A 26,587-nucleotide genomic window follows, 5' to 3' on the forward strand; every position below is an offset into this window, starting at 1 on the left:
GGGGCTATGTAATGAATATTGTGCTTTTCTGTCCTAAAACCTGCATTAAGTAATATTTCTGATATTATAACTGAAGAAATTGACTATGTGTAATGTGAAACCACTGAGAATTACAGCCTCCATGTATAACACTGTAGCCGCATGTTTCCTGCTACAAGAACGTGATGAACTGATGAGGTGGTTTTACCTGCACAGACACAGAGTCTGTCAGTCTCCTGATTGTAACAGTGTGTAGCTGTCCGTTGGCCAGGCTCCTCACTCTGCTTCTCAACACTTCAACATCTCTGCCGCTGTCCAGCTTGTATCTCACCTCCAGTATATCTTCACACACATCAAACCGTGGGGTTACATTGCAGATCTCAAAACAAAGGAAACAACCTTCAGAGCTATACTTTCAGAGAGAGAGATTAACGCTTAAAACATCATTATCATTTTAAACATGATAAGTTCTAGGTGATGTTTTTCTTTTCCTGAAAATGGCCTTGTCATGTCCTATAATCTTGACTAACAGGGTAAACACATATTGAATCCTTCAAAGATAAATCTGAATATTTTAAAGGTTTCTCTATTAATTAAGATTTCTATATTAAGAGGATAAGAGCTAATTCCCTATCAATAATAGAACTAATCTAATTTATTCTCCTTATATTCAGAACATTAAGTGCAGATTAAACAAAAGCCCTGTGACGTCTTTAGAGAGGAATAAGAAATTACAGTTTGTCCATCAAAAGATTGTTTTGTTTTTTTAAAGAATGCACTAAATCAGTGTAAATAAACATAATAATTCATATATCAAAGCCTCACAACCGCATCTCACTACGACGACTTCCAGCTACCTCCTGCTGCTCTGGTAACAAATTTATTCTTGAAAAGATGCCTTAAGTAAAGAGGTTGTGACTGGGCTAAGGAGCTGTAACTGCAGTCGAGGGTAAAGAGAAATGAGCCATCTCAGGGCAAATAAGAGAAAGCTCTCTGGGATTTAATTGGACACTTCAGTTTAAGTGCATCTACCTGACGACTCCACGGTCAGCATGAAACCGTAATGCCCTGCTGTCCATCAGCTTTCTCTGACTCATTAACGCCAGAAAAATCCATTTACAGCTAATCTAGCAGCAAAGTGCTGATTGTATTGGACTCCTGGATGCTGAAAATGTAATTTTAAATTCAAAGTGCCTCCTACTACTCTTAAAAGCCAAATTCACAAGATGATTATTTCACACAAAACTTTATAAAACACATCAGCAAGTTTTCTGCTGTTTTATTCAGCAGCACACTGACCTGCCACCCATTAGCAGCCCACCAGACCTTTATTCCCTCAGTATCGCTCATCAGGTCTCAGTGACCAGTGAACACTTTTTTTAGCAAAAGACAAAACATAATAGCCGGCCCGGCTGGACAGATTAAAAGGCGGAAGAGGCTGACGGGGCGAATCCAGAGAGAGAGGAAAGATCTGACAGATCCTGATAGATCTGGTAAAGTTGCAGAGCAGAGAAGATGAGGAGGAGGAGAGGTCAATATCAGGAGAAGATGACAAGAATGGGAGACAGGATGAGACGAAAAAGGGAGGAGAGGTGAGAGGCTTGGAGCAGCTGAGGAAGAGAGAAAAGTAATTGAAAAAAGTTGAGGGAGGAAGACGAGAGGCGCAAAGGAAACCCTTGAATAGACTTGTAATCTCTGAGGTTTGAAAACTGTGGATAAAAACAAGAGGAGAGAACAAAAAAGGAGACAAAAGAGAAAATGTGGCAAGGTAAAGGGGCGTAATAGAGGGAAGAAGGAGAAAATACAAGATTTTAGGAACATTGTATTAAAGATGAAGGAAGGATCAAGAAACTAGATAAAGAGGAGGAGAAGAAACTTTAGTACAAACCTATCCTCAAGTTTGAACAATCTTGTATCCAAATAAATGAAACCCACAAAGGGGAACAAAAAGAGGGGAGGAGGCCATTTAAAAAGGAAGAAGAAATAAATCAAAACAAGACACTCCACCTCAAGCTTCAACATCTGCCACATAAACAAACCCCTTCAAAATAAAAGCCTCCTCACCGTGCTGGTTGATGAGCAGGGCCAGGTACTCTCTGTAGTAAGAGCTGACGTAGAACAGCACAGCCGGACTTTGGTTCGTCCTGAAGCTCAGGGAGACGTTCTCTCCTCTCAGCGTCATGTCAGAGTAGATGGAGGACGGCAAAGCGCTGCTGTTCCTGCTCAACTCGTACGGCTCCTTGAAGGTGTAGCTGATAGACGTCCCCGACTTGAAGCTGGCCGACACCTCTGGAAGGAGTTTATTAAATAGAGAATATATCTGATTTGTTGCTGATGTATGTGGACTTTAAGCTGTGTTGATATACAGCTTGGTGTTGTGAAAATCAAACTTATGACCTCCTGATTGGGTCACTCTAACAATAAGGTAAAATCCCAAACTATTAATACAGATTTTAGCAGAAGTTTCAAAACACTATATTCACCTTGATTTATTATTCTCAACTTGTTAAACACATTTGTAGGAACTTAAATTTGCTTTTAGGTCATTCTGTAGTGTTTTTTGTTTTTTTTTTGCATACTTACATACTAACATTATCTTAAATCAATCCCAGTAGTTTCAAAAATAATTATAGTTCTGCAAAAATACACATAAACATCTCGGCAGATCTAGAAGAGTATTATGGGTAACTGTAGATTGTTGAGGGACAGAGGAGCTGATGTGCACACCTCCCAAATCTAAACAATGCAACCTGGTGACAAACTGTCACCCTAGTGCCATTTTGCCAGAACACGCACATTGGTTGATCCAACTTTCTGTCAGGAGGTGCGTTCAAAACAGAAAAAAAAAATATATATATATGTTTGTACAAGCCACATGTATGTCTATGACTCAGTGGGACTCAGCACAATGGGTGCCAGGATCTTGCTGCACCCAAACTCCCTTGCCCCTCACATCCACATACTGGACTCACAGAATTCAAAACTGCTCAAAATCCTTTTAAACTAGCCTAGCCTCACTTTAACTGCATCAACTGCATCTTATTTTATGCTACAATATCAACATTTTTCTCAAATTTCTGAGCTATGCTCTATTGTTTAATGCGTGTCTTACTGTTGATTGTACTGATGTTTTATTACTGGCGCTTTGTTGTTTATTGTATGTTTTATATGATGTAAGGTGACCTTGAGTGCCATGAAAGGTGCCATTAAATAAAATGTATTATTATTATTAATTTTATTATTATTATTATTATCATGAACAACACTCATACACATTTGCTTATGTGCAGCACAGATAAGCATGTTCCAGCCTTCACTGGGGCTTAATGGTATATTTGACAGAGACATTGCACATTAATAAATATTGTTAACCAATAAAACACATTGGCCAAAAGGCTATTTTTCATCTGTAGTCCCTGGACATAGTCACCCTACCGCCATTTTGTCAGTTACCAATTAATCTAACAATTGTTTTTTCAATTTGTCATGTAATCGCTTGGTCTACAAAATAAAAACTAATGATAAATATCCATCAGTAGCACCATGAGCAGTAAGCAGAACTCAAAGCGATGGCTTCAAAATGATCGTTTTGTCTGATAAACATTTCAAGAAACAGAAAAGCAGGAAAATTCTCACATTGAGAAGGTTAACCAACAAATGTATTATTTTATTATATTTTATTTTTTGTTCAGTCACAGCAACAATTATCTGATTATCAAAGTTATTATGGATTCAATTTTTGTCTGATTGTTTCAACATTATTCAGTTTTGGAGAATGTCCAGTGACACCCTTGAAAAACTGGGCTTAGGTTTTATATCCTACATGAACACATTCTACTTTGAAACCCTTAAATATTTTTTTCAGCATTGCACAAGGTATTAAATTTGACCAGTAAATGGATGTTCAATTTCTAGGGGATAGTACAATACATATATTTAGACTATCTTTACAGTTTCCAAACTTTAATTAACTTCCGAGGGAGGCATCGGAACAACTTTGCATGTCTGATTAGTTAGCAAGAGAATAAAAAGATGTTCTCAAAATATCTGCAGAGGGTTGAAACTAATTACAGAAAAAAGCCTTTAGAACTGTTGAGTCTTTGCTTAAATTTTCAAACAGGAAACAGAGATTAACTTTTCAAATATTAAACACAGCTAGAGTGCGTCACTGTGACTCACAAAGGCATAAAAAACAAACTCTCTTTCTGACTCAGCACTACGAGGCAGATAAGCAGTACAGTAGATATCAATATTTAGTGGGAGGAGGGTTAAGAGAGTCCTTTTAAAAAAGTAGAAATCACTTACGTTATTGAACTCATGGAAGGCATAAAGGTCAATGTGATGATGCATTACTACGGAGTTAACATCAAACAAACAACTAAAATGGACTCCAACGCATCAGACACTATTTGAAATAACCTCTGATGTCATATGGTAGCTAAGTATTTCTTAAAAAGCAAACTGAGACTGCTTTAAAAATCTACTAATGAATATACTTTATATTTAAAATGATTCAAAATGTATAATATGAAGTGATATTAGTACTCAGGAACCCACAGGGACTTATCATAAACCCTGCAGCTCTACAGAGCTGTTTAGCCTCTTTTAACTTATTGTTTTGGTATTATGGCACATTTACTGTTTGGTCCTGTCTCACTGTTTCAAGCAGCACTGATAAACCGACTGTGTGCTAACTATGCCAGCTCCAGACAGACAAAGCTAGCGACTATAGCTGGTGAAGAAAGTCAAGTGTCTAGCAACCAAAGAAACAGATATTTTTCTTAGGAGTTGGTGGGGACAAAAACAGAGCTAAAAGGAGTGTGAATATTGGACTCACATTCATTAGGTGGACAGAACCACAACTCCAAATGAATGCTAATATTGCTGTGTGTATTTTAAAAGTGTGATTCAACAACTATTTTCTGAAACCTTAGCCATCACAAATTTATAAGGCGATAATAAGTCAGGGCTATTTGTCTGTTAGCTTGTTGGAGCTCTTCTGCCCTCAAGTGCCCTCAGCTTTAATTACCTAAAAAATGATAATAAGCTTTTCTAACAAAGTAGCTGGCGGAGTCACTAACTTCACCAGCCACAGGAACATTTTACTTTTTGTTTTTACTGCGTCTTTATATGTGTGTACCTGTATGGCAGAAGACTCCAGTGTATGCTGACAGGCCGCAGTCACAGTGGAAGCCGCTGGCTCTCTCCACGCAGCGGCCCTGGTTCTGGCAGAACGAGCCGTAGCTGCTGCAGTGACCCGGGCAGCTGGGTCGAACCCCGGGTGTGATCCTCGCCCTCTCCTCCAAGTCCAGGGTGACGCCGTTCAGCTGCAGGGAGCGAATACAGCCCCGAAAGCCCTTCTGCCTGGACGCTGTGCCTCCTGAAAACATAAAAATGGTGCATGACATTAGCATTACATTTACATTTTAGGCATTCAGCTAATGAAGCAACGAGGTGACAAACATTCCTGTGTTTAACTAAGGATCTACTGCAACACACCAGCACACCCTGTCTTCCTTGTCCAAGCCTTTCTCTCATTTCTTTGTGTGTTGACAAGTCTGTATGTTTTCTGTCTCTGTAGTTTTTCATTTCTCCTCCTCCTCCTGTCATCTACAGCAGAGCCACATGTCGCCTCTGCTCCTCCAGAAGCTCCAAACTGTCAACACTCTTCTTATGAAATGACACAATGATGAAACAGCAATGAGGCTACAAGCTGTATGTGGAAAACAGTTTGGGGGACATAACTTTCCTCAGCTGTCTGCCTAAGCCACGCTGGCTGCTTACTGGATGAGTGGCTGATTGTCTGTCTGCCTGTCTGTCTAACAGGACATGCTGCATATGCTCACTTTATTCCTCAAAACCTAAGCTACAAAAAATCAAACTCTGTATTCAACACTGCACATTCTCTCTGAGACGTAACATGCTCACCTATTGTTCGCATAGTTCGAACATGACAACCTCCCATTTCTGCAAAGATCACAGATTGAAACTCTTATTGTGCCCAGAGCACAAACTTGGCAGCTCTTTGCACTCAGAGTTTGAAGCTGACAAGTTCCTATTGTTCAGCAGCAGCTTTTCACACCAATAAATTACAGCGCTCTCCTCTAGGCCTCCTCTCTCCACCCTGATTTGACTCGTATTAATTATAGAACCAACAGCTTAGCAACACAGGATACGAAACCTGACTCAACATTTCCTCTGACACAACAACAAATGAATGAGTATTTTTTTTATCCTTATTAAGTGTACTAAAAATCATTATTCAACATTTAGGTATTAAGATTCAGGAAACTGCAAATGACTATAATACAGAAATGACTAAATGTCCTCCTTGGAATTGGTAATCTTTAAATAATCATTCATAGGGTGGAAACACTGACTGCCCTCACATGCGCACTAATAATATGACCGTACTTGATTATGCTTGCATTTCTTATGTAAATGCCTTTTGTATGTTAATCAGTGTCATAATCACAGCAAGTGTAACCCAGTTATTACAACTAATTTTCTTCATAATAATTCTGTTGGTTGCGTTATAAAAACACCCTTTTAAAATTGTAAATGGCAGTCATCAGTCACAGTTACCCACAAATCACCACACTTTAAACAACGATAGCGCTACTCATGGAAACATAAGGCTATTGATGTCCATGTAAACACTCACTACCCCTTGCACATGTGCAGCTTCGCCAAGAAATCCTCTGTGAACAAGAGCGAGAGCTGACATTTTGGAAAAGTTGCTGCCCCCTCAAAATCCTGGGGATTCTGCTTTGTGACGATAGTGTGAAGAAAAACCTTAAGATACCCAGGTCATACACACTATAACTCTATAGCATTTCAATCTCTGACTGGCTTGTGACAAGCATATATTTTGGCCTTAAATTACTGTGCACAGTAATAATAGTCAGAGAACACTTCATCATCTTTTCAAAAACGAGTGACATCTTCATTCAGATATCTTAAAGGAAACATTTAGCCTCGAATATGGGACTGACATGTCATGTGAACACTTCTTTCTCAAAGTTTAAGACACTAATTAAAAGAGTTAATACCTCTGTCTTGAAGTATCTTTTTTTTTTACTACTTTATACCACCTCTGGTATTTTACCATTGGAAATTCCCACTTCAAAGTGTCCTTTAACATACAAACACAGGAGTCTGCTGGATACTTTACCGATACTGTAGTTTTATGTTACGGCTATCAGCTTGAATTACCTTTACGTCATTTACAAGATCATGTTTTTCCATCATGTTGTCATGCAAGATGGCTCTAAATACTACAATACCTATGAGTTTCAGCCATCATTGCTACGACAAGAAGAGAGACGTAAATTAGAGTTGAAGCAAATTCAGAATGCAAATGAGAACAAAACGCTACCTCATTTTTGCCAAATTCATCCAAAATTGAAGAACGCAAATGTGTTATGGAGTTTCCACAAAGTGGACATTAGCACCCCACAGAAGATACGTTTTAGCTAGGTGTTCATATGTTACTTGCTGAAATTATCTATGGGGGTCATAGAAACTCTGTTGCAATAACAGAGGAAACCTTTCGCATTGCTAGAAAGGTTAACATGGCATTATGTGTAGCAGTCCAGCAGGGACCAGAGACAGATTCCTGAGGACCACCACCTCTGATCAAAGCAACAACACAGGGGCAGGGAAAGGTTATTAGAGAACAAACCCTCTTAACAGGGAGGCCATCACAGTGGTGAGGGTTTTAACCACACATCCTGCTGTTCTTCACTTCCAACATGGATTACACTCTCTACACATCAAATGGAGACACTGCTTACAGGAAACACTTAAAAGAGTATAATGAGGGATTTATGACTCGGAGATCAAAGAAAACATCAAAGAATCCAAATGCAGATGAACTCCACCTCTGACCGAAGGAGCAAAGCTATCACTGGGACCCTCAAGAGCATTTCAACCTCATATCAAACAGTACAACCTCTAGTGTCTCAACATTAGATCTGCACAGTGTGTACTAAAGCAAATGAGAACACATGGGGGTGGAAAACAATTAGTGAAATGGAGATCAAAGTAATCATCAAAGGTGATGCACATGCAAGCCTCAACATCAAGCTTGGAAAGCAAAACGTAGACAGAATGAATCCAAAACTCAGGAGCTGCGTGGGATTTAACCACATATCTGACAGTACAGCCTCAGCTCAAAGTCTCAACATGAAAGCGGGATATTGTCTGATAATACAGATAAAACAGTATAGGATGATCTGAGTTGTGAGGTGTGTGAGATCAAACCAATCATCAAAGATGGTGTGTGTACAGTACAGTGGGGTTTGCTGATGCTGCACACAGGAAGAGAACATATCTGTGCATCGATAGCATAAATAACATGACAATTCCAATTAACACTCAACTATTTACATATCAGAAATATCAGAAATACTTTATTGATCCCCGTAGGGAAACTCTTTGATATGATGGGAAACTCATATCAAAGGGAAAACATAGGGAAACTCTTACATATGATGTTCATTCCACTGTGATATGAAGGATTTGTGATATGAAGGATTTGTGAAGTTGAAATCAAAAGATACCTTAAAAGAAGGATTCCTACATTGGGTTTTCAAGAAAACTCTGTATCTATACTGTGTTTTAAAGCAGGAGTTCTCAACCTTTCTTGCGCCACAGACTATTTTTATATTAACAATGTCGTTGTGAACCAGTGGTCATTACTGAGCATGACTGTTCTCCACACTCCATCAGTACGCACAGTGTAAGATAAAGTTAGACATGGGCACTGCCAATCTGTTTTGCAAGTTTGCATGCAAATTCACAAGTTTTGGCTCAGACATGATCTCACTCTATGTATCCTCACAAGATACAAATAAGCCTTGATACAAGTTGAAAATGACAAAGAAAGAGAGGAACAGAGAGACAAAGAGAAAGAAATTGGTGAGCATAAAAAAAGAAACTAAACAGAAACCAAAAGTGGACATTATTTGGTCTGTGTTTAATTGTGGATACTTACTAAATTAAAACAAAATTCAGATAGACCTTTCAGCAAAACTCAGGTATTGTCTGCTCACAGATTTCGTGTACTGCTGAATGCACCAAGTTCAAGGAAATTAACAACAAAAATAACATATAATAGCCTTTAAAGTTAAATTATATAATTAATATTCAGCTTTTGTTGCTAAATCATATAGTTTCCTCGTGATCTGCAAATGTTTTGACGGCCGGTCCCGGTCCAAGGGTTTAAAACCTCTGTTGCTGATAACATTGTGATTGTTGTTTGTTTCCATTTGTCACTTCCACTGTCATATGAAGGATATGTGATGTTGACATCAAAAGATACCTCGACACAGCACGTTTTCAAATAAACTATGTAACTAAACTGAGTTTCATGCACTGAGGACTAGAAGAAAAAAAAACATAGAACATCAGTCAGCATAGATAACCAGCTAACATTGACTTACACTACATCACTACAGGATGATCTGACGTCAATAATGCTGCATTTCGAGGGATATGTGAAGCGAAGATCAAAGGAATCCTCAAAATCCTCGTACAGGATGGTGCTTCGCATACGCACAGCGGCAGAGAGGAAGAAACTCTGTGTCGAGCACATCAGTTGGTCGACAGCAATGCAGCACAAATATACAAAGGCTTGACTATCCAAATAGGGCAAAATAATTAATTATAAATCTTCACAAAGGAAGTGATTTCTGCATTAATTACTGAGCTCACTCAAAATTGCTGCGTCCGGATTTTTAGCACCTACAATACAAACAGCTATAAAGGAATTAGAAAATGAACAATGCTGTGGATTATAAATCCATGCAAGGCAATAACACGGCTTATTAATCAAAACGATGGAATTCACTGCCGTATAAAGCAAGACAGGATTTATGGCTCATAATACAGTGTACATTGAAATATGGCTTATGAATTTATACAAACTAACACAGCGGCTTATAATTCAAACAATGGAACAGCTTGCTTTACAAATCAAGACTCATATATACCATGCATGTGGTAAGATGGTTTATGAATTTAAACAAGCCAATGCTGAGGCTAGTGAATCCAAATAATTCAATATTTTTCCTTACATACTGTATGTCTACGGGGAGGGATTGTGTGCTCATGAATCCATTGTACACAGTATGTTATTGTATGTGTGCATATTAATCCTGCAGAGCCAAGATTCACACAACAAGCCCCAAACATTTCCTTTTACACGTCAAGATTTTTTTACCAGTCATGAAAATACTACTCAGCCTGTAAAAACAGTTAATAATATCTTTTGTGGCTCTGTATGGAGTTTCGTCAAGTTTGAGAAAATGACTTGAGTGACATCGCCCGTCCCAGGTAACTCGTCTTAGGTTTAGAAACTACCAATTTGTAAGAGAAAGTCAGTGTTACAAACTGGGGGAGTTATGGTAAATGGTAAATGGACTGTACTTATATAGCCTTTCTAGTCTTTCTGACTACTCAAAGCGCTTTAACTACATATCGCATTCACCCCATTCACACACTGATGGCAACTGCTCATCAGTTGGAAGACTAATCATTCACACACACTCACACATCGAGGACACAGCCCTCGGGAGAAAGTTGGGGTTCAGTGTCTTGCCCAAGGACACTTCGACATGTGGGCTGGAGGAAGCTGGGATCATAAACCAAAGTACTGGACAAATCAAATTTTGATTTGCTGGTGGTGCTAGAGGAAAAAGTCATGGAATCAATAAAGTGACTACAATTCATCCTGAGAGGGGCATGAATGTGTGTACAAAATTTCATGGCAAACCATCCAATAGCTGTCCAAAAATGTCAACCTCATGGAGGCGCTTAGAGGAAAGGAAAAGTAAGGGGATCACCAAAGTCAGTAGGATTCATCTTCTGGGGACCATGAATGTCTGAACAAAATGTCATGACAATGTATCCAATATTTGTTGACATATTTCAGCCTGGACCAAAGTGGTGGTCTGCCCAAGAGACCAACATTGCTATCCCTTCAGCCATGTCGCTGGCATAGCTAATAAGCTATGTAGTTGCATTAGGATCCAGAGTTTCTGGAGCTTGACCCATACTAAGGACAAGACGCCTGCTGCATCCCTGAACATCGCTTTTTAAAACTCTAATCCCTAAACTCATCTCCCTTGTAGCTGTCCCCTCCATCCTGAACTTCCTCCCCAAAAACAGTTGCGACTGCTCCAATCTTGCTTTGTTCAAAAGGTCACCTTTTTCAAACTGCTTTTATTTGATTTTATGTCCTACACAAGTTATAGTAGCACTATACACTATTTTTTTTACTTACTCAATTTGTCATGTAAAGCATCTTTGAGTATCTACTCTATAGATAAATCATAATTAACTATGGTAGTGCAATACTGAATACATTGAATACTCTCCAGTATTTCTATTCTGTGCAAAGTTAAATTCAGCTACATTTCAGAGGAAATGTTTTATATTTTAGTCTAATACTTTTATCTAAAATCTGTAGCTATTAGTTGTTTTGCAAATAAAGATGTTACATGGTTCTGGTTTAGGTTGCAGTAGATAATATTTCCAGAGAGTATTTAAAACAATTACACTTGAAGCTCCTGAAAACTTTGTTTCAAATCTTAATAAAAATGTGTTTTTAACCTTAAATATTTATGGATAAATATGCAACAATCAAAGTTAAACTAATCTGCTTCATCAGGAGTGTGTGGTTTGATCAGATCTGATTGACAGCCCCACAACTCTCATCAAATTTTCAATCAAATTTAGCTTCATTCTGATTTGTGTTTAAAATTACATGGCAGCGTCACCTTTTGCCAAATGAGCCCCAGAAATCTCTCGTGTGAAATAACCAAAACTGTTTTAACTTCCCATCACTCATCTTAAGAGACTGACTGAGAAAACAGGTTTGCACTGCCTTTAAAATGCTGCTTAAATTAATCAATAAAGAAGACATCATTTGGAATAATGAGTACTTCTACTTTAGATGCTTGCAATAAAGTGTTGTCAAATTGTGGGATTGCTACTTTTAGTCATTACTTACTGTAAAGTACTGTAAAGTAAGTAATGTTATGTGGTTTTATGCAAAGGACACTATAAAAAAACAAAGTGCTGCTGAGGGACACGTTAGCAGTTACAGGAGTCAAACCTACTTTTTGCTTTTTCCAAACAGCTAGACCTCGTCTAGTCACTGCTCCTCTCAAAACACAAGGACAGTCAAGTCAGAACATTGTACTACAAGCATCCATTACCAAACCAATCTGGGGATAAATACCAGCCCATTTCCATTCAAACACACACATCCTTTTGACTTATTCCAGTGTACTGTACTGATAATTCAGAGGTAAACATATACGGGTTTAGGCTTATGGTGGTGACCTCAAAGCGAATTATCGGCTAAACACATTCAGCCAATCAATATTCATCTTGATTTCTCTGCTGCTGCTGCTGCTGCCTTCATCCAGTCTCATCAATGTTTGTCGGTTTGTTTTCCTTCCACAGTGTGTGTTTACTGATATTAAGTCACATACATAATATTTGCAGAATGATAAAACCTGATTATAAATGATGGATTTTCATTTTTTTGTCATGCAGGTCTACAGATGGAGTGAGAGGTTAAACAGATAATTTGAATTATAGAATTGAACTGATGAAGTTGAGATAAACAGGGCTGCAGTATTGATGAAGTTTGTATGAAAGATGGTTAAGTACATGACTGATTAATGAATAAACATTATAATAATCATTTACAGATTATTTAAAGACCCTCACTGCGAGAAATCACATCACACGCTGTACTATATATTACTGCTCTCTGATGCATGCTTATTTATTAAATGTGATTAGTGGTCAGAAACCATCGACTCAGCACTTTCTTATCCAATAGTGCTGAGCAGCTGATGGCATTTAGCCAATAGCAGTTTAGCACTTTGTTATAGAATATTTATTTTCTTTTACAGTATGCAGGACTCTGTAGGAGGAGGTCAGACCTGGTAACCACACTGTCGTTGGATTCAAGTCTATGTGGAGAGTTTACACTGTAGGGCTGTGGATGAAGAGGTAGTAGAAGCCCTATTGATGCGCACACTCAGCACCTTTTACATCCAATACTGCTGATCAAATAACAGGATTTAGTCTATAACAAATTAGCATGTGTGAAAAGAGAGAGAATATTTTAGCGTTTATCTGTGAATACACATAAGTCTGGAGGATCACATACTGTACTACGTGCTACTGATTTCTAAACTTTACTTCCCTGGTAAGTTTGGCTATGGAGGGCGAGGTACAGTGCTAATCCCCGTATTGATAAATGTGTCAAATTGGCATCATTCCATATTTAGCACCTCTTGGTGGCATTTAGTCAATAACAGCTTAGCATGTGTGAAACAGCTGTGATATTCAAAACAGAGGTTGGACTTTCTACATTTTCGCCTCTAAAGCCAAACCGCAACATCTATGCAAGTAATAAACAAAAAATTATTATTGTCTTTACCGGAAATTACCATACAGAAGTGAATTTTTTTGCTAATGAGGGAACTGTTCACTGTCCACATTTGTCTCATCCTCACCTATGAACAGCTGGCTGTTGAGCTGCAGGTGGAAGTGTCCGTCAGCAGGAGCCTCCTGCGTGGCGGCAGGAAGTTCATCCAATCGAAGCAATGCCTCCTTGACGTTCCGCTCGGCTCGGACTCGATGCCACCGGTTGTCATTCAGCGGCACGCTCGACTCCACGCGAACCTCCAGCGGCCCGTTACCCACATCGAAAGAGAAAACCACCTGAGTGGAGGCTGACGGGAGGCAGAAGAAAAAGAGACAGATGAGACAGGAAGGGGGAGCCAGAGGTAAAGGTATGATTCATGGAAAATACGGCAACAAAGGGGAAAACAAATAAAAAAGAGAGATGAGATGAGTGAACCGAACAGAATTATGGTGAGTCAAGATTGAATGAGTAAATCATCAGGCCAGTAGACTATTAGTAGACTACCATTTTTAACATAATTCAAATTAATTAATTAAACAACACATAGAAATACATGATTCATGTCACACTTTGAGATTCAGACTGACACATTGTTTCACGCTAATTTAGAGAGATATATCAGTTGCCTGATATCAGCCTATTTATCTTGAAATATAGTTAATAGATTAGACATCATGGTTGTAATAACTAGCAATTTGACCTCCTAATGTGTGTCTTGGTGCCAATTTAAAAAATACTGTGTGCCCTCTCCCATCAAAAAGTACGGCAAAAGGTGTGCTGAAAGCTCTGTGACATAGTGACTCCTTGCAGGTTGTGCAGTAGCTACCATTTGATGTGGCTAGTTTCATTGACCGTAAAATGGACACCTCATTTGGCCGAGTAGGGTTTTATAAAATTGGATGATGCGACACAGCAAATATGATAGCTTCTAAGCCAGCTGTCAAAGTTCACCAAAGATGACCTGTATGTAAAGGCATCATACAAATTTACTTTTATCGATTGTGGCGTTTCCACTGAAATGAATATGTTGGAAGTGTGGTTGCTTAGCAGCAGTCATGTTTGCTCCACCAGCTCCACCCAGGCTCTTTGCCCAGATTTGACCTTCCAGGCTTCCTTAAGGCAAAGGTTAACACAGAACCAGCAAAGAGCAAATTTTGTTTTACTTTTCTGTACTCGACTGGTTGTTATCAGCATGGCTGCAACAGTTGACTAATGTGTGACTAATCACAATAATTGGTTGAAGCTGCGAATTTGATCAGTTAGAGTGAATCTGTGCAGGTGAAAAGGTGGAAAAAGGGGTGTGCAATAGTACATTTCCTGGAAATAAATGAATTACCCTGATGAAAGCACAATAAATATTCTGACATACTGGCCAGGTACTAAATGGTCCTTCCTATATTTCAAATAGAGTTGAGGTCATGACATCACTTCCTGTCTAGCATCTGTTCCACTAGCTTCTGTAACTCAATACAATCTCTCATTCAGCATTTCCTGTTCCTGAGGTTTACTCTCCATATTTCAAGACAAATCAGCATCCACTACAGCAGTTGCTTTTGCTTGTTAGATTTTTAGAAATTAGCTTTATTACAAATGTCAATGGGATTTTGAATGAGGTTTTCTTAATCTGGAACAGAACCTGATAGTTTCAGTTTCACTTCGGCTCTCTATTTCAAGCGGTCTGCTCAGCACACAAAAATCCTGTTATGTTCACTCCAACAAAAGGTGTCGATTTTGGAGAGTACATAGCATCTCATCCCTCCTGTTTTGGAAGGAGAAGATGTATTACTCGGTGAGCACAGAAAAAGATGAAACAATATCCCAGTATCATACGGTAACTTCATTTATAAATTGTTCTCAGGCCCGGCGTCAGTGTTACAGAGCGATCCGAGGAAGCTGGCAACAGAGCAGCAGTATTCAGAGCTGGAACAACCACGCTGACAATGATTTCCCTGAGGAGAGAGGCTGTTGGTACAGCAGTGTCGGTATTAGATTCTGTGTTTGTGTCTCTTCAAATCCCATTTCTATGAAAATGCAAAATGCAGCACAATACAAAAACTGCAAACTAAACTGAATTAAGGCAGTGAAATGGGCTGATTGAGCTTCAAAAGGCAACCACTCCTGAACACTGATTCAAGGCATCTGTACAAGACTGACTAAACACCAGACACCATGTGTGCCCATAAACACGTATATCACACCTAGCTGCGTAACCATAAGCATAGTAGAGAACACCCTTGTGAGTATTGCTGCCATATTTTAAATGACAACATACCAATAAGGGCTGTAAAGGTATAACACCTACCCAGCCAGGATGTTGTTGTACCCATAAAGTAAAAAATACCCTCTTGGTTATTGCTGTCATATTCTAAATGATATACACAGCGGGAAATAGCTAGAAAGATATGCAGAAAACAGAGAGCTGAAACAGAAAATATAGTCCAAGCAATGAAAACAGAAACCTAAAGTGAAGCAAAGAAGAGCTGATCTTGCACTCATTCTCAGCAAAAAACATCCTTGGAGTAAAGAAAAATAAACTTGTCAGTGCAGACATTTCAGATTTACTTTAATTTCTTACGAGATACAACTTGTTTATGACACTTTAGACGTTTGTATTTTTTTCAATTGGACAGAGCCAGGCTAGTTGCTGCTATCAGTCTTTATGCTAAGCTAGTGTAGCCAGCTGTGAAAATGTCCCCCCTGGGCCACCGACATACATTATCATTCATTTGGAGTTGTGTTTCTGTCCACCTGATGATGTCCAATATTCACTATTCTTTTAGCTCTGTTTTTGGTGTGTCTGTCTGCTGTTTGGTGCTGAACAGGTAGGGTACAATGAGTTTTTAGAGCTTTTTTGCTGAAAACCGCTGCGTGCTAGAAGCGAAAACGACGCTATGAGAGCGGCGAGAGTGAACCAAAACAGTGAACGGGCCGGACAGCTAAACAACGAGCTTAAACTTGCTATAAAGCTCCAGATTTGGGATAAGTCTCTCTAGGTTCATCACTATGAGCAATCCCTTTCATACTGTCACATTGTTTTCACATTGTCATTTCATACATTTTTATTATAAAAATATCAATTATAGCCGCTGAAGGGAACTGAATTCTCAAGTTAAGGTAGTATGAAAAGTTAACATTGCAGTTTAATCCTGTCATTAACCACAGTATCTGAATGTTTTACATACACTATATAGCCAATCTTAAAGGCCCTAAAAACCTATTTTCTCAATCTGCTTCTTACTATGAATGATCCTTCATATTTACTGTAAAACCAAGTTTTCAGAGGCTTTAATGCTACAGTATACAATGATATTTTAGACAACAGCTTGTTTCCAACTTTGTGGCAACAGTGAACTGAACTCAACCCCATCCAACACCTTTGAGATAAACTGGAAAACCGACTGTGAGCCAGACCTCATCACCCAACATCAGTGGCCGACTTCACTAACGCTCTTGTGGCTGAATGGGAACAAATCCCTGCAGCCAGGTAACAAATATTTGTGGAAATTGTGGCTTCCCAGAAGAGTGGAGCAGCATCACATATGGGTGTAATATTCAAGCCTCGGATGGTTGATGTAGTAAAGTATGAGACTAAGCTGTCAAACTTCATGTTAAAGTCAGGATAGGAAAGTCAATACAGCCGAGTTCAACCTAAAATAAACAATATTTTCCCTCCAGGATAGTTTGATCCAGAGAAGACGCTTGACTTCCAGGTTTCACTGACACATCACTTGAATCTGGATTAAATCTTCACCCTTTAGCTCCTACTTACAGCTCAGTTCGATCCGGATAAAATCTTTGATGCCCAAGTTTTCCAGGAACACACCAGAGGAGGCCGTGGTTTTAAATAAGAAGGAGATATCTGCGCTCAGCTCTCCGTGGAAGGTGGGAAAGTGGAGGTACGACGTCTCCTTGTCAAAAAACGCAGCGTTCCAGAAGTTCTCTGAGAAACACAATGAAAACTTGCTGTCTTTAAATGGAAATCACATAGCAAACAAATGAGGCAATGCGTTCAGCTAATGACCTTACACAAGGGTATATTTCTGTGGTCTTGTTTGATTAATCATGCAAACATTTATTTATCTATCTACTTGGGTAGATAGAGAACAGATCTAATTACGAATAATGGAAAGAAGGAAAAACACCATGCTACTTTGATTTACCTTGTAATGCATTTAATGAGACGAAAGTATCAGAGTATGAAAATTTAAAAGGAAATATGCATTAGCAAAAGTTCTGCTAATGATAATTAGCTTCTAGATGTTGAGGTACTGTACCCAGAAGAATTCATTTATCACTTAATTGGCAAGCGGAATGAAATGCTAAACACCTAATCCCGTATTTCCATATCAACAATTGGCCTGAGAGGAATTATTCTCTTAGAAATAATGAGTTATTATGTTAAGTTTGCTGCTTAATTAAAAACCACTCGCTGATTGGTTAAATGTGGATTTAACCGGTTCAAACAAAAAACTTTTTTTGTTTGTTAGTTTGAGTCCTTACATCAGTTCGACAAAACAGTTAAGAGGTGACAGTATTTTCCATAACAGGAAGATTTCTGTCATCAAGTGTAACCAGGCAACCAGAGCTATACTTACTGTCTCCATGACAACGGAGCGGTCCCACCCTGTACGCAGCCGCTGACCCCGGCCTCTGGATGTCACCCAGCACCAGAGACCTGACAGGGAGGCTCTCCTTATGGGTGAGCAGGCCAGAGTCTTCAGCCCTGGAGGAGCAGGAGGAGGAGGGCAGAGATGTAGAACAAAAAGGAAGAGAGGGAATAGGAGGTGATGGAGGGGTGGAGGAGGAAGGAGTAACAGAGAAAGAAATAGGAGAAGAAGAAAGGGGAGGAGAAAGAAGGGAAGAGAAGAACAATAAGGAGGAGGAGGAGGAGGAGGAGGAGGGGAAGAGATGAAGAAAAAGAAGAGGAGACAGAGAAGAAGCAATAAAGAGGGAAGAGGAGGAGGAGGAGAAGGGGGGGAGGAAATGAAGAAGAAGAAGGATGATGAGAAGGAATAGGAGAAAAGGTGGAGGGAGGAGTAACAGAAGAAGAAAGAGGAGAAGCATTAGGAGTTAAGAGAGAGAGCAAAAGAAGAAGACATGGAAAAAGAAGAAAAGGAAATAAGAGGAAGAGAAGGAATCATTAAAAGAAAAGAAACAGAAGCAGAAGAAGTGGAAAGGGAAGAGGGAGTAGAAGAAGGAGGACAATGAGATGATAAAGTATTACAGTACTATAAATAATCTAAGACATTTTTTTTTTAAATTATGCTTATTTACTTGCAGAAACATAGTGGCAGATAGTACTGCTAAACGACCTCTGCAGTGACAAGACATTTTAATGGAGAGCCAGATCGTATCATAGCCATCCTGACGCCCAACACTCCATCTATGCCAATTTCTGTGACAGCTATTTTCCAACAGAGCACTCCAGACAGACAGCTGAGTGAGCAGCTCTGTCCATTTACACACATGTTCAGCTTTATGCACTTCTGATAATCTACATGTCAGTCTTGTTGTCAGGTGAGAATTTTCCAGGACTGGAAGCGAGTGGCGTATTCTCACAGCACTCTGAGGATCTGATGAATGGTCTGTAAAAACAGTGTCAGCATTGAACAGTTTGACAGTTTGGACTGAGAGATGGTAGAAAGAAGGAACTGAGGTGTGATGAAGCATTGTTCACAATATAACACATAGTCCAAAAAATTTGTTTTTTGTACAAATTTCTTCCCAGTTGAACTAGTTTTCCCTCAAAGCTTATGCATTACGGGGAGCGAATGCCTACATTCACTGAAGTGTGAAGAAGATGGTGCAATATTAAGCATTTGTCCATGTACACAATAACAGATCATATTCAATTCTAACATACAAAAATGTGGATGGATTTACACGACAATAAAAAAAAACATAGTTTTTGTAACTTTTAAATCTGTCTTTCTGTCAAGATTATATTTATTTGATGTATTATTTTTAATTATTGTGGTTGTTCTTACAATTTGTTGCATATTTTACCTACTTTTAATGTAAAAGGTGTCAAACAACTAGCAATGTAAAATGCAAACCACTTTAAATCAAATAGGCCGGCTCTGTTTCTTCTGATCTCATCTGGTCACAGCCAAATCTCTACTTTGCGGGCTCGGTTTTTGAGCCTTTGTTGACAAGTTTCCGTTTATGAAGGATGTCCTGTGTATTCTGATTAACTTGACACACCGCTGCGGGCTTCTGTTTTCGAGCAGCATTAAAGTTTAATTTATTATCGCCGAATGGACTGCAACTAAAAATTTAAAAACTTTAAATAAAAAACAAACCAACTAGAAAGCAAGTGCAACAGAGAAAGCATACATAGAATGACCAGAGTATGACAAAGTTATTAACAACAAATTAAAAGTTTATAGATAAACTCTTGCAAAGCTGTTATATTGGATTGCAATATAATGTAAAGGAGGTTTTCACTTAGTCTTTCGACCTGGCAACCCAAATAAAGACAGAAACAAGAATAAATTAGCACTAATCTTTGTTTATACAGTAACAGTAACCATGTATATATATTTATAAAGTTCAGTACCACTCCATGCGGTCGGCGTCACAGTTGCAGTAGTGTTGTGGGTCCACACAGTCTCCCTGCAGGCCGCACGCACACTGCTGGCTGCCTGGCTGAGCTCCGCCCCAATAAGCCTGGAGACGGCCGGGACCGGGACCACCGAGCCACCAGCTGAACGGAGAGCCGTCTGAAACACAAAGCAAACACACCCTTAAGGTGTATGAACATGTCCAACAATATTCTATTGTTACCTCTTATTCAGTCTACTTCAGCCTTTAACAACAACAGTGACCATTATGAAACATCCAATCATTTCCCACAGAGCTGAGCCAAAAAACCTGATCCATACGTGGATGGTCAAAAAATTAGCTAAGTTAAAGTTAGTCAACCTCAGCTGGACTATTTTTGGATGATCAAATGTCACTGTTTTCCTGATTGATGTGATTTTGCTTCACCAGAAGATACTCTTCTTGGCAAGATGGAGGAAAAGTTGATTAGAAGCATCCCAATTTTCCTACAACTTTTTTCTCAAAGATTTAAAAAAAAAAAATGAAGCTTTGAGAACGGCTCCATCAATTGTTGGTCTTACCAGTATCCTTTGAAGTCACTGTATTGAGAGTTTCTGTTAACTTTCTGGTAAGCGTGCAACCTAATTAGTGCACGCTGGCTAGCTTAATTTAAAACTATATGAGGTTATAAAAAGGAAAACCAAAGCAACAAAAATCTATCTGAGGAATGCAGCTTATTTTTACTGGTCAAATCTTTGTGAGACCACTACTCACAAAACCAAACCAACCAAAAGATGCCTGCAGGACGCAAAAGTTACAAAGATGCACTCTCTTTGGAAATACTGTAAGAGGTATTGTGTCCTAAAATGAACTGGGATGTAAGAAAAAGTGCTGTATGGAAAGAGCCCCCATCTCTCAGCCTCCCAGAATGAATCCAGTGTTTGAAGCACAGAGATGTTTGCCAGCTCCTGCCCCTAACACTGCATATATTTTTTTTGGATGGAGGGCGATGATAGTATACAGTGAAAAATGTATTTCACACTGCGAGAGCGTGTAGGTGGAGAGGAGTGAGAGAAGGGGATTGGAAAGGTCTTTGTTGAGTCAGCGTTTCTTTATTTTCCCAGAGAGCAGCAGGGAGTTTATAATGGAACTTCTATTTTTCTCCCCATTCTTCCTTTTCTACCACTTTCACTATTCATCCATCATATTATTACTCCCCTCCAAAAAAGTTGCTTCCCCACTCAAATTTCTCTCTTATATTGTCTTTGCAGTTCCACAGGTGAGATGAACTTTGTGTGTCCTTACTTGTTTATTCCAGATTGTGGTTGATTAATTTTTTTCTGTCCATTGACTCATCAATTACTTGAGTCATTGTTTCAGCACTATTTTCTGCTCAAATACATGTAACCATTAACAAGACACAAGGAACAGCAGTGCTTTGAGATAAATGCTAACATATGCATGTTTACCATCTTAGATTAGCATGTTAGCATGCTAACATTTGATAATGATGAGAAGGGAAGGATGAAATGTCATTAGTTTTTCAAGTATTTGGTCATTAACCAACAGTATTGTGACCTGATGATGGAGCTAGAGGAAAAGTCAGTGGAAGTTATCAAAATTCATCCTGAGGGGGACATGAATGCCTGAGCCAAATTTCATGGCAATCCATCAAACAGTTGAGATATTTCAAAGGGGTGGACCGACCGACAAACCTAGAGCCATACTGCTAAAAACTGGATGTTATTACATGTACATGTGTCCCTGATGTATCTAGCAGTGACTACACTGAATCATGCTCTGTTTTTCTTGTACATGCACTTGCCTGAAAGTGTAAGTTGTTGCATTAACTGCTACCAAGACAAATTCAATGGAACTTAGTGATCAAAGTGATACTCCCTCTTTTTCTAATACTCACCATCTCTGAGTCAATACAAGCACAAGAAAACACATGACTGAACAAAGAAAACACTAATCTAACTCAATACGCATTCCAAAAGGAGGAGGTATTTAACTAATCCTGAATAATCAATGTGTCTGAGTCATTTGTGAAAGAGAAGAAAATCTCTGAAACCCCAGTAAGTTTGCAGCAGAGAGCGTAATGATTTTGTTCTTTCTGGTCGAGAAAGAGAAAAAAATGTGTAGAGTCCCAGCTGAAGAGAGCCTGCTTAACCAAGCTTTCATTAACTGTTATTTAACCCAACAAGTCAATTAAAAACAAGTTCTTGTTTACAGTCTTTTCTTATTTAAATGTGCACTTGAGGGGTATTGAGGGAAAAGGGAGGAAATAAAATGCTTGAGTGCTCTCCCCGAGATAAATTTAAATAAGATTAAAAGGATTAAGATTAGATAAGATTTTTAAAAAGTTTAAAACTTTTGAATTATTAAAGTATAATCACAAACACAGAATGCAATAAAATCAAATTTGGCCCCAGGATGGTACATTATTCAAGTTACTGAAAGATAAAGTTGTAAGAAATTAAGAATCCTCTATATTCTGTATTTTTTCAGAGAGAGTCAATAACAAAATTAGTCACAAAATAAATAAAACGGGCTGGACCAGCCAAGACTCCAGGAGGGTACTTAGTAATTAGTGAGTTTTAGAAGCAGATTTTGTAATGTTTCGACAGAGCCAGGCTAGCTGTTTCCCTCTGTTTCCAGTCTTTATGCTAAGATAAGCTGCTAGCTGTAGCTTGGTACAGACATCAGAGTGGTATTAATCTCATCTAACTCTCAAACAGAAAGCAATTACCGGTAAGTGTTTTTCCTAAAGTGTCAAACTTCCTTTAAAGTTACTAGAATGAATACCTGGAAACTGAGTGATCATTCTCCAACTGCTTAACAAGCCATATTCATTTTGGCCCGGCTCCCGGCTGTTCCAGGTGAGCAGCTCTGTCTGACAGCATAAGACGAGTTGTACCTGGGAATCTCCAGATAATAAAGAAAACACGAGGATATATCCAGCAAACCTTTGCTAAACCAGCTTTACCTGGAGTGTTGAGAAGGCGGGACTTCCTGCACTGGTAGGACAGTTCCTGTTCACAGTGCTCTGATTGGCCGATGGCAGCCAATAGCTGCTCCTCTTCAGATGAGTAGTCAAAGTGGACTAAATGCTGGTTTAGACCTGGAGATGGTCGGGCTCTTGTGAGCTCTGTGTTGTTGTGCTGGATCACCATCCATGTGTTCTCCTCTAGTGGGGGATAGATAGATGGACATTGATTACTGATTATCGTTGCTGATTACTGATTAATTACTGCTATTGATTAATTTGCATTTGTTAATTATTCATTCTCGTTTGCCTTTGCAACAATGGCCATTACCCATTCATGCAAAGAGAGGTAAGATACATCTACAGAGCCCTTATTGGAAAATCGCCATCTTATATCTCATCTTCTCACTCAGACTTAAAGGAATAATTTGCTATTTTGGGAAATAGGCGTAGTATTTTTCTTACCAAGAGTTAGATGAGAAGATTGATACCACTCTTATATCTGTACATTAAATATGAAGCTACAGCCAGTCTTTATGGCATCCTGGCTCTAGCTCCATATTTAGTGAACAGACATGAAAGTGGTATCAATCTTCTCGTCTATCTCTTGGCAAGAAAGTGAAAAAGGCCACAGTGTTTTCCAAAATGCCAAACTATTCCTTTAACCAGCTTCAGTGATTGGCTGATGCTTCAGCACTGATATAGGAAAAACTGCTTCTACTGTAAGTGCAGGAGGTCTGATGAATAATCTGAAATGTAACCTAACAACCACAACACTTATACATTCAGTAATCTTCATTTCCCTGCCTGTTAACTGCTTTAATTGAGCCTTACACTAACTTGTTTATTGTCTGTTATTCTGTAATTTCAATGACTTCGTCTGTTCTCAGTGTAACTATTAACAGGGCTGTAAATGAGGATGTACTGTATACTCTGCCAACCTCCCCTGTATATATAAAGATTAAATAAATGAAGCATCTTTGAACTTAAGAGAAAGTCAAACAGAGAGTGACATAAACAGAGAGAAAACAAAAAATAGAAAAAAAAGAATGTCATCATTATTAAGATTTATACACATATACAAATTATATGAAGCGTTGAGACAGAAAAAGAGGAAGTGTGCCATAATTATTCATTATCTATATGATTAAACAAGTGACAGAAGAAAAAGGGGTGTGGAAGATAAAGTTGATCAGAGCGTGATCAGTTACAATTATGTAAATGTTAATCATACAAAACGTTGAGAGATGATACGAGGGTGAGGGAGTGTGTGTGTGTGTGTGTGTGTGTGTGTGTCACCTGTCATGTTGCAGTAGACAAGCTGCGGTTTGATTGGTCCGCTGCCGTCCACGTCGATATAAAAATGTCCCGATGAGTTGCCGTTGTGTTTGTACGCCTCGCAGGACTGTTCGTACACAGCTGGGAGGAAAATAATGAGATCAGCTCCAGCATGAATCACATCAACAGCAACACATCAGCTGGCAGACACACAGGAGCTGTGAGGGGATGAAGATCACACACTGTGGAGGATTATGGGTGCTGCTTCATATGTATGTATCACCACTGAATCACTGTCTCATAACCAAAGTGAAGAAAAGGTTTCATTTCTGCAGCAGCATGCCATAAAGTAAAGATAACTCCAACTGGAGAGGACAGTAATGACTGATAGGAGTACAAAGACTCAATAAATAAAACTTTAGACCTTTATCAGCCCTGCCTCTTCCTCCGTATCTCCATAAGTCTTCCGCCCTCCTCTCTCTGTCTCACACACACACCAGTGCATCCTCTGCAGTCAAAGAATCGAGCCCTTCGAGTCAAATCCATATCTAAAGGTTCCCACACTCTGCTCACCTGTTTATCTCTCTTCTTCTCCACAGCCAAAGGCCTTTTATTCATCACATTCCCTCAGTGTGGTTAGAAAAAAGTTTTCACAGAAACATCAGCAATAAAAATGAGACCAGAGGTGAACTGTGTGGGAAACTCTCCTCTTTTGATTTCGAGGATTTGACTCAAGCGAATCGGCACTGAACCAGTATATCTCACCTATAAGCTCACTTCACTGCTGCTGTTTCATTTATGTATTAGGCATTTGGCTGTTTAGTCATGACTAGTGTCATTAACTTCCATCATATCACTCATATAAAAACAGATTTTATAATACTGTAACCTCCTCCACTGGAAAGAAAGGATGTCCAGATATGAAACATAGCTCACTCTGGTCTAATTAAAGGCTTATTCCAGTTTCTGTATCTCAGTATCTCCATTTCTATTTGTTATGTTAATGTGGCACTAACCAAAGTAAATGCTGAGATCTGGGAAAAAGGCAAAATTGCTGAAACAAAATCTAATAAAGCAATAAACACAAGTGCTCAGATGATCAGACAGGTTTAAAAAAATTTTAATTTATTTGAAGGTAAAATTCAAAGTGAGTGCACATGAAATCTCGGCAATAGTCCCTCATTGTACAAAAGTTCAAATCTGAACCAGGAAGTTGGTCTGTCAACTGTGATGGATGTTTACCACAGACAGTTTTGGTAATCTTACAGTTTACCTTCGTTTTCTCCTCCAAATAAGTTTGGCTCACCTGTTGGTTTGTTTAAAACCTGTCTGATCGTCTGACTGCTCTTGTTTTTTTTGCCCTGTAGAACTTCTTTTTAGTGATGTTGCTGCATTCTCAGATCTAAGTAATTAACTAATTGAATATGATATTTTTATTGTCAATAGAAATAATGACCATAACTACAAAAATAAGATCCAGGTCGTAAAGAATTTGAATTATGCCTTAAAAAACGTGCAAACAAATAATCAAGAAACACACTCTTTTGCTCTCACACACACACTGTAAATGCAAGTAATGTCGTACCCTAAAAATTAATAATAATAATAATAATTATCATAATGTCCTTCATTCAATCAAACTAATGACAGTCATGGTCAGTGGCTGAAAACCAATGTTTTCTGTGATTCCTGTTTAATGTTTTTATTGCATTATGTATGAGGCACTTTGAATTGCCAATTAAAAATGTGCTATATAAATAAACTTGAATTTTATTATATTTGTTTAATGGATATAATGTGTTAAATGTTTGTTTTAGTGGGTTTAAACCACAGCATGCTTCATCTGATTTCATCTTGGCAGATCTTTCTCTGTTTGATCTGCCTCTGAGTTGAAACTATGCAGGAGGAAAAAAATCTTCATTATTCTGTATGACACACATTGCCTAATTCCTAATTAGTATTTAATCTGTCCAATCTCACCTCTCCGTCTGTCTATCTGTCTCTGTCTTTCTTCATTTGGTTTGGTTGTCATGTGCTAACGTTTGACTGACAGGTGACTTACAGCTGTGGCAGGTCGCTCCGCTGTAGCCGCTGTCAGAGCAGTTACAGTGGAAGACAGTCCAGGACTGACTGCAGAGGCCGCCATGTTCACAACGACTGGGAGAGCACCTGAGAGAGAGAGAGAGAGAGAGAGAGAGAGAGAGAGAGAGAGAGAGAGAGAGAGAGAGAGAGAGAGAGAGACATTTTACTTTTCTTTTTAAGACTAAGACTAAGAGTTAATTCAAGATTAAGAAGGTTGATTTATTAGCTTGTTATGGCACCTTCAAATTTTGGAAACAATTCTC

The 26,587-nt window shown here is 38.8% G+C and overlaps 1 protein-coding gene across 3 annotated transcripts in view; it reads right to left on the bottom strand.

Annotated features, from left to right (window-relative positions):
* The window catches only part of LOC122887348 (contactin-associated protein-like 4), a 149,467-nt gene that overhangs the window by 51,336 nt on the left and 71,544 nt on the right, over window positions 1–26,587 (bottom strand). For all 3 annotated transcript variants that reach the window (XR_006380517.1, XR_006380516.1, XM_044220446.1), the window contains exons 12-21: window positions 26,305–26,411; window positions 24,264–24,383; window positions 22,965–23,165; window positions 19,992–20,154; window positions 18,028–18,155; window positions 17,202–17,372; window positions 13,521–13,739; window positions 5,120–5,359; window positions 2,044–2,268; window positions 188–321 (exon numbers count right to left, since the gene is read on the bottom strand). Coding sequence is in view for 1 of the 3 variants with exons in the window: in XM_044220446.1 (XP_044076381.1) it covers window positions 188–321; window positions 2,044–2,268; window positions 5,120–5,359; window positions 13,521–13,739; window positions 17,202–17,372; window positions 18,028–18,155; window positions 19,992–20,154; window positions 22,965–23,165; window positions 24,264–24,383; window positions 26,305–26,411 (1,708 nt within the window). In the remaining 2 variants the exon portion in view is untranslated. The remainder of the gene's footprint in view (window positions 1–187; window positions 322–2,043; window positions 2,269–5,119; window positions 5,360–13,520; window positions 13,740–17,201; window positions 17,373–18,027; window positions 18,156–19,991; window positions 20,155–22,964; window positions 23,166–24,263; window positions 24,384–26,304; window positions 26,412–26,587) is intronic.

Source organism: Siniperca chuatsi, linkage group LG13, assembly GCF_020085105.1.
Source record: "Siniperca chuatsi isolate FFG_IHB_CAS linkage group LG13, ASM2008510v1, whole genome shotgun sequence".
NCBI classification, from domain to species: Eukaryota; Metazoa; Chordata; class Actinopteri; order Centrarchiformes; family Sinipercidae; genus Siniperca; species Siniperca chuatsi.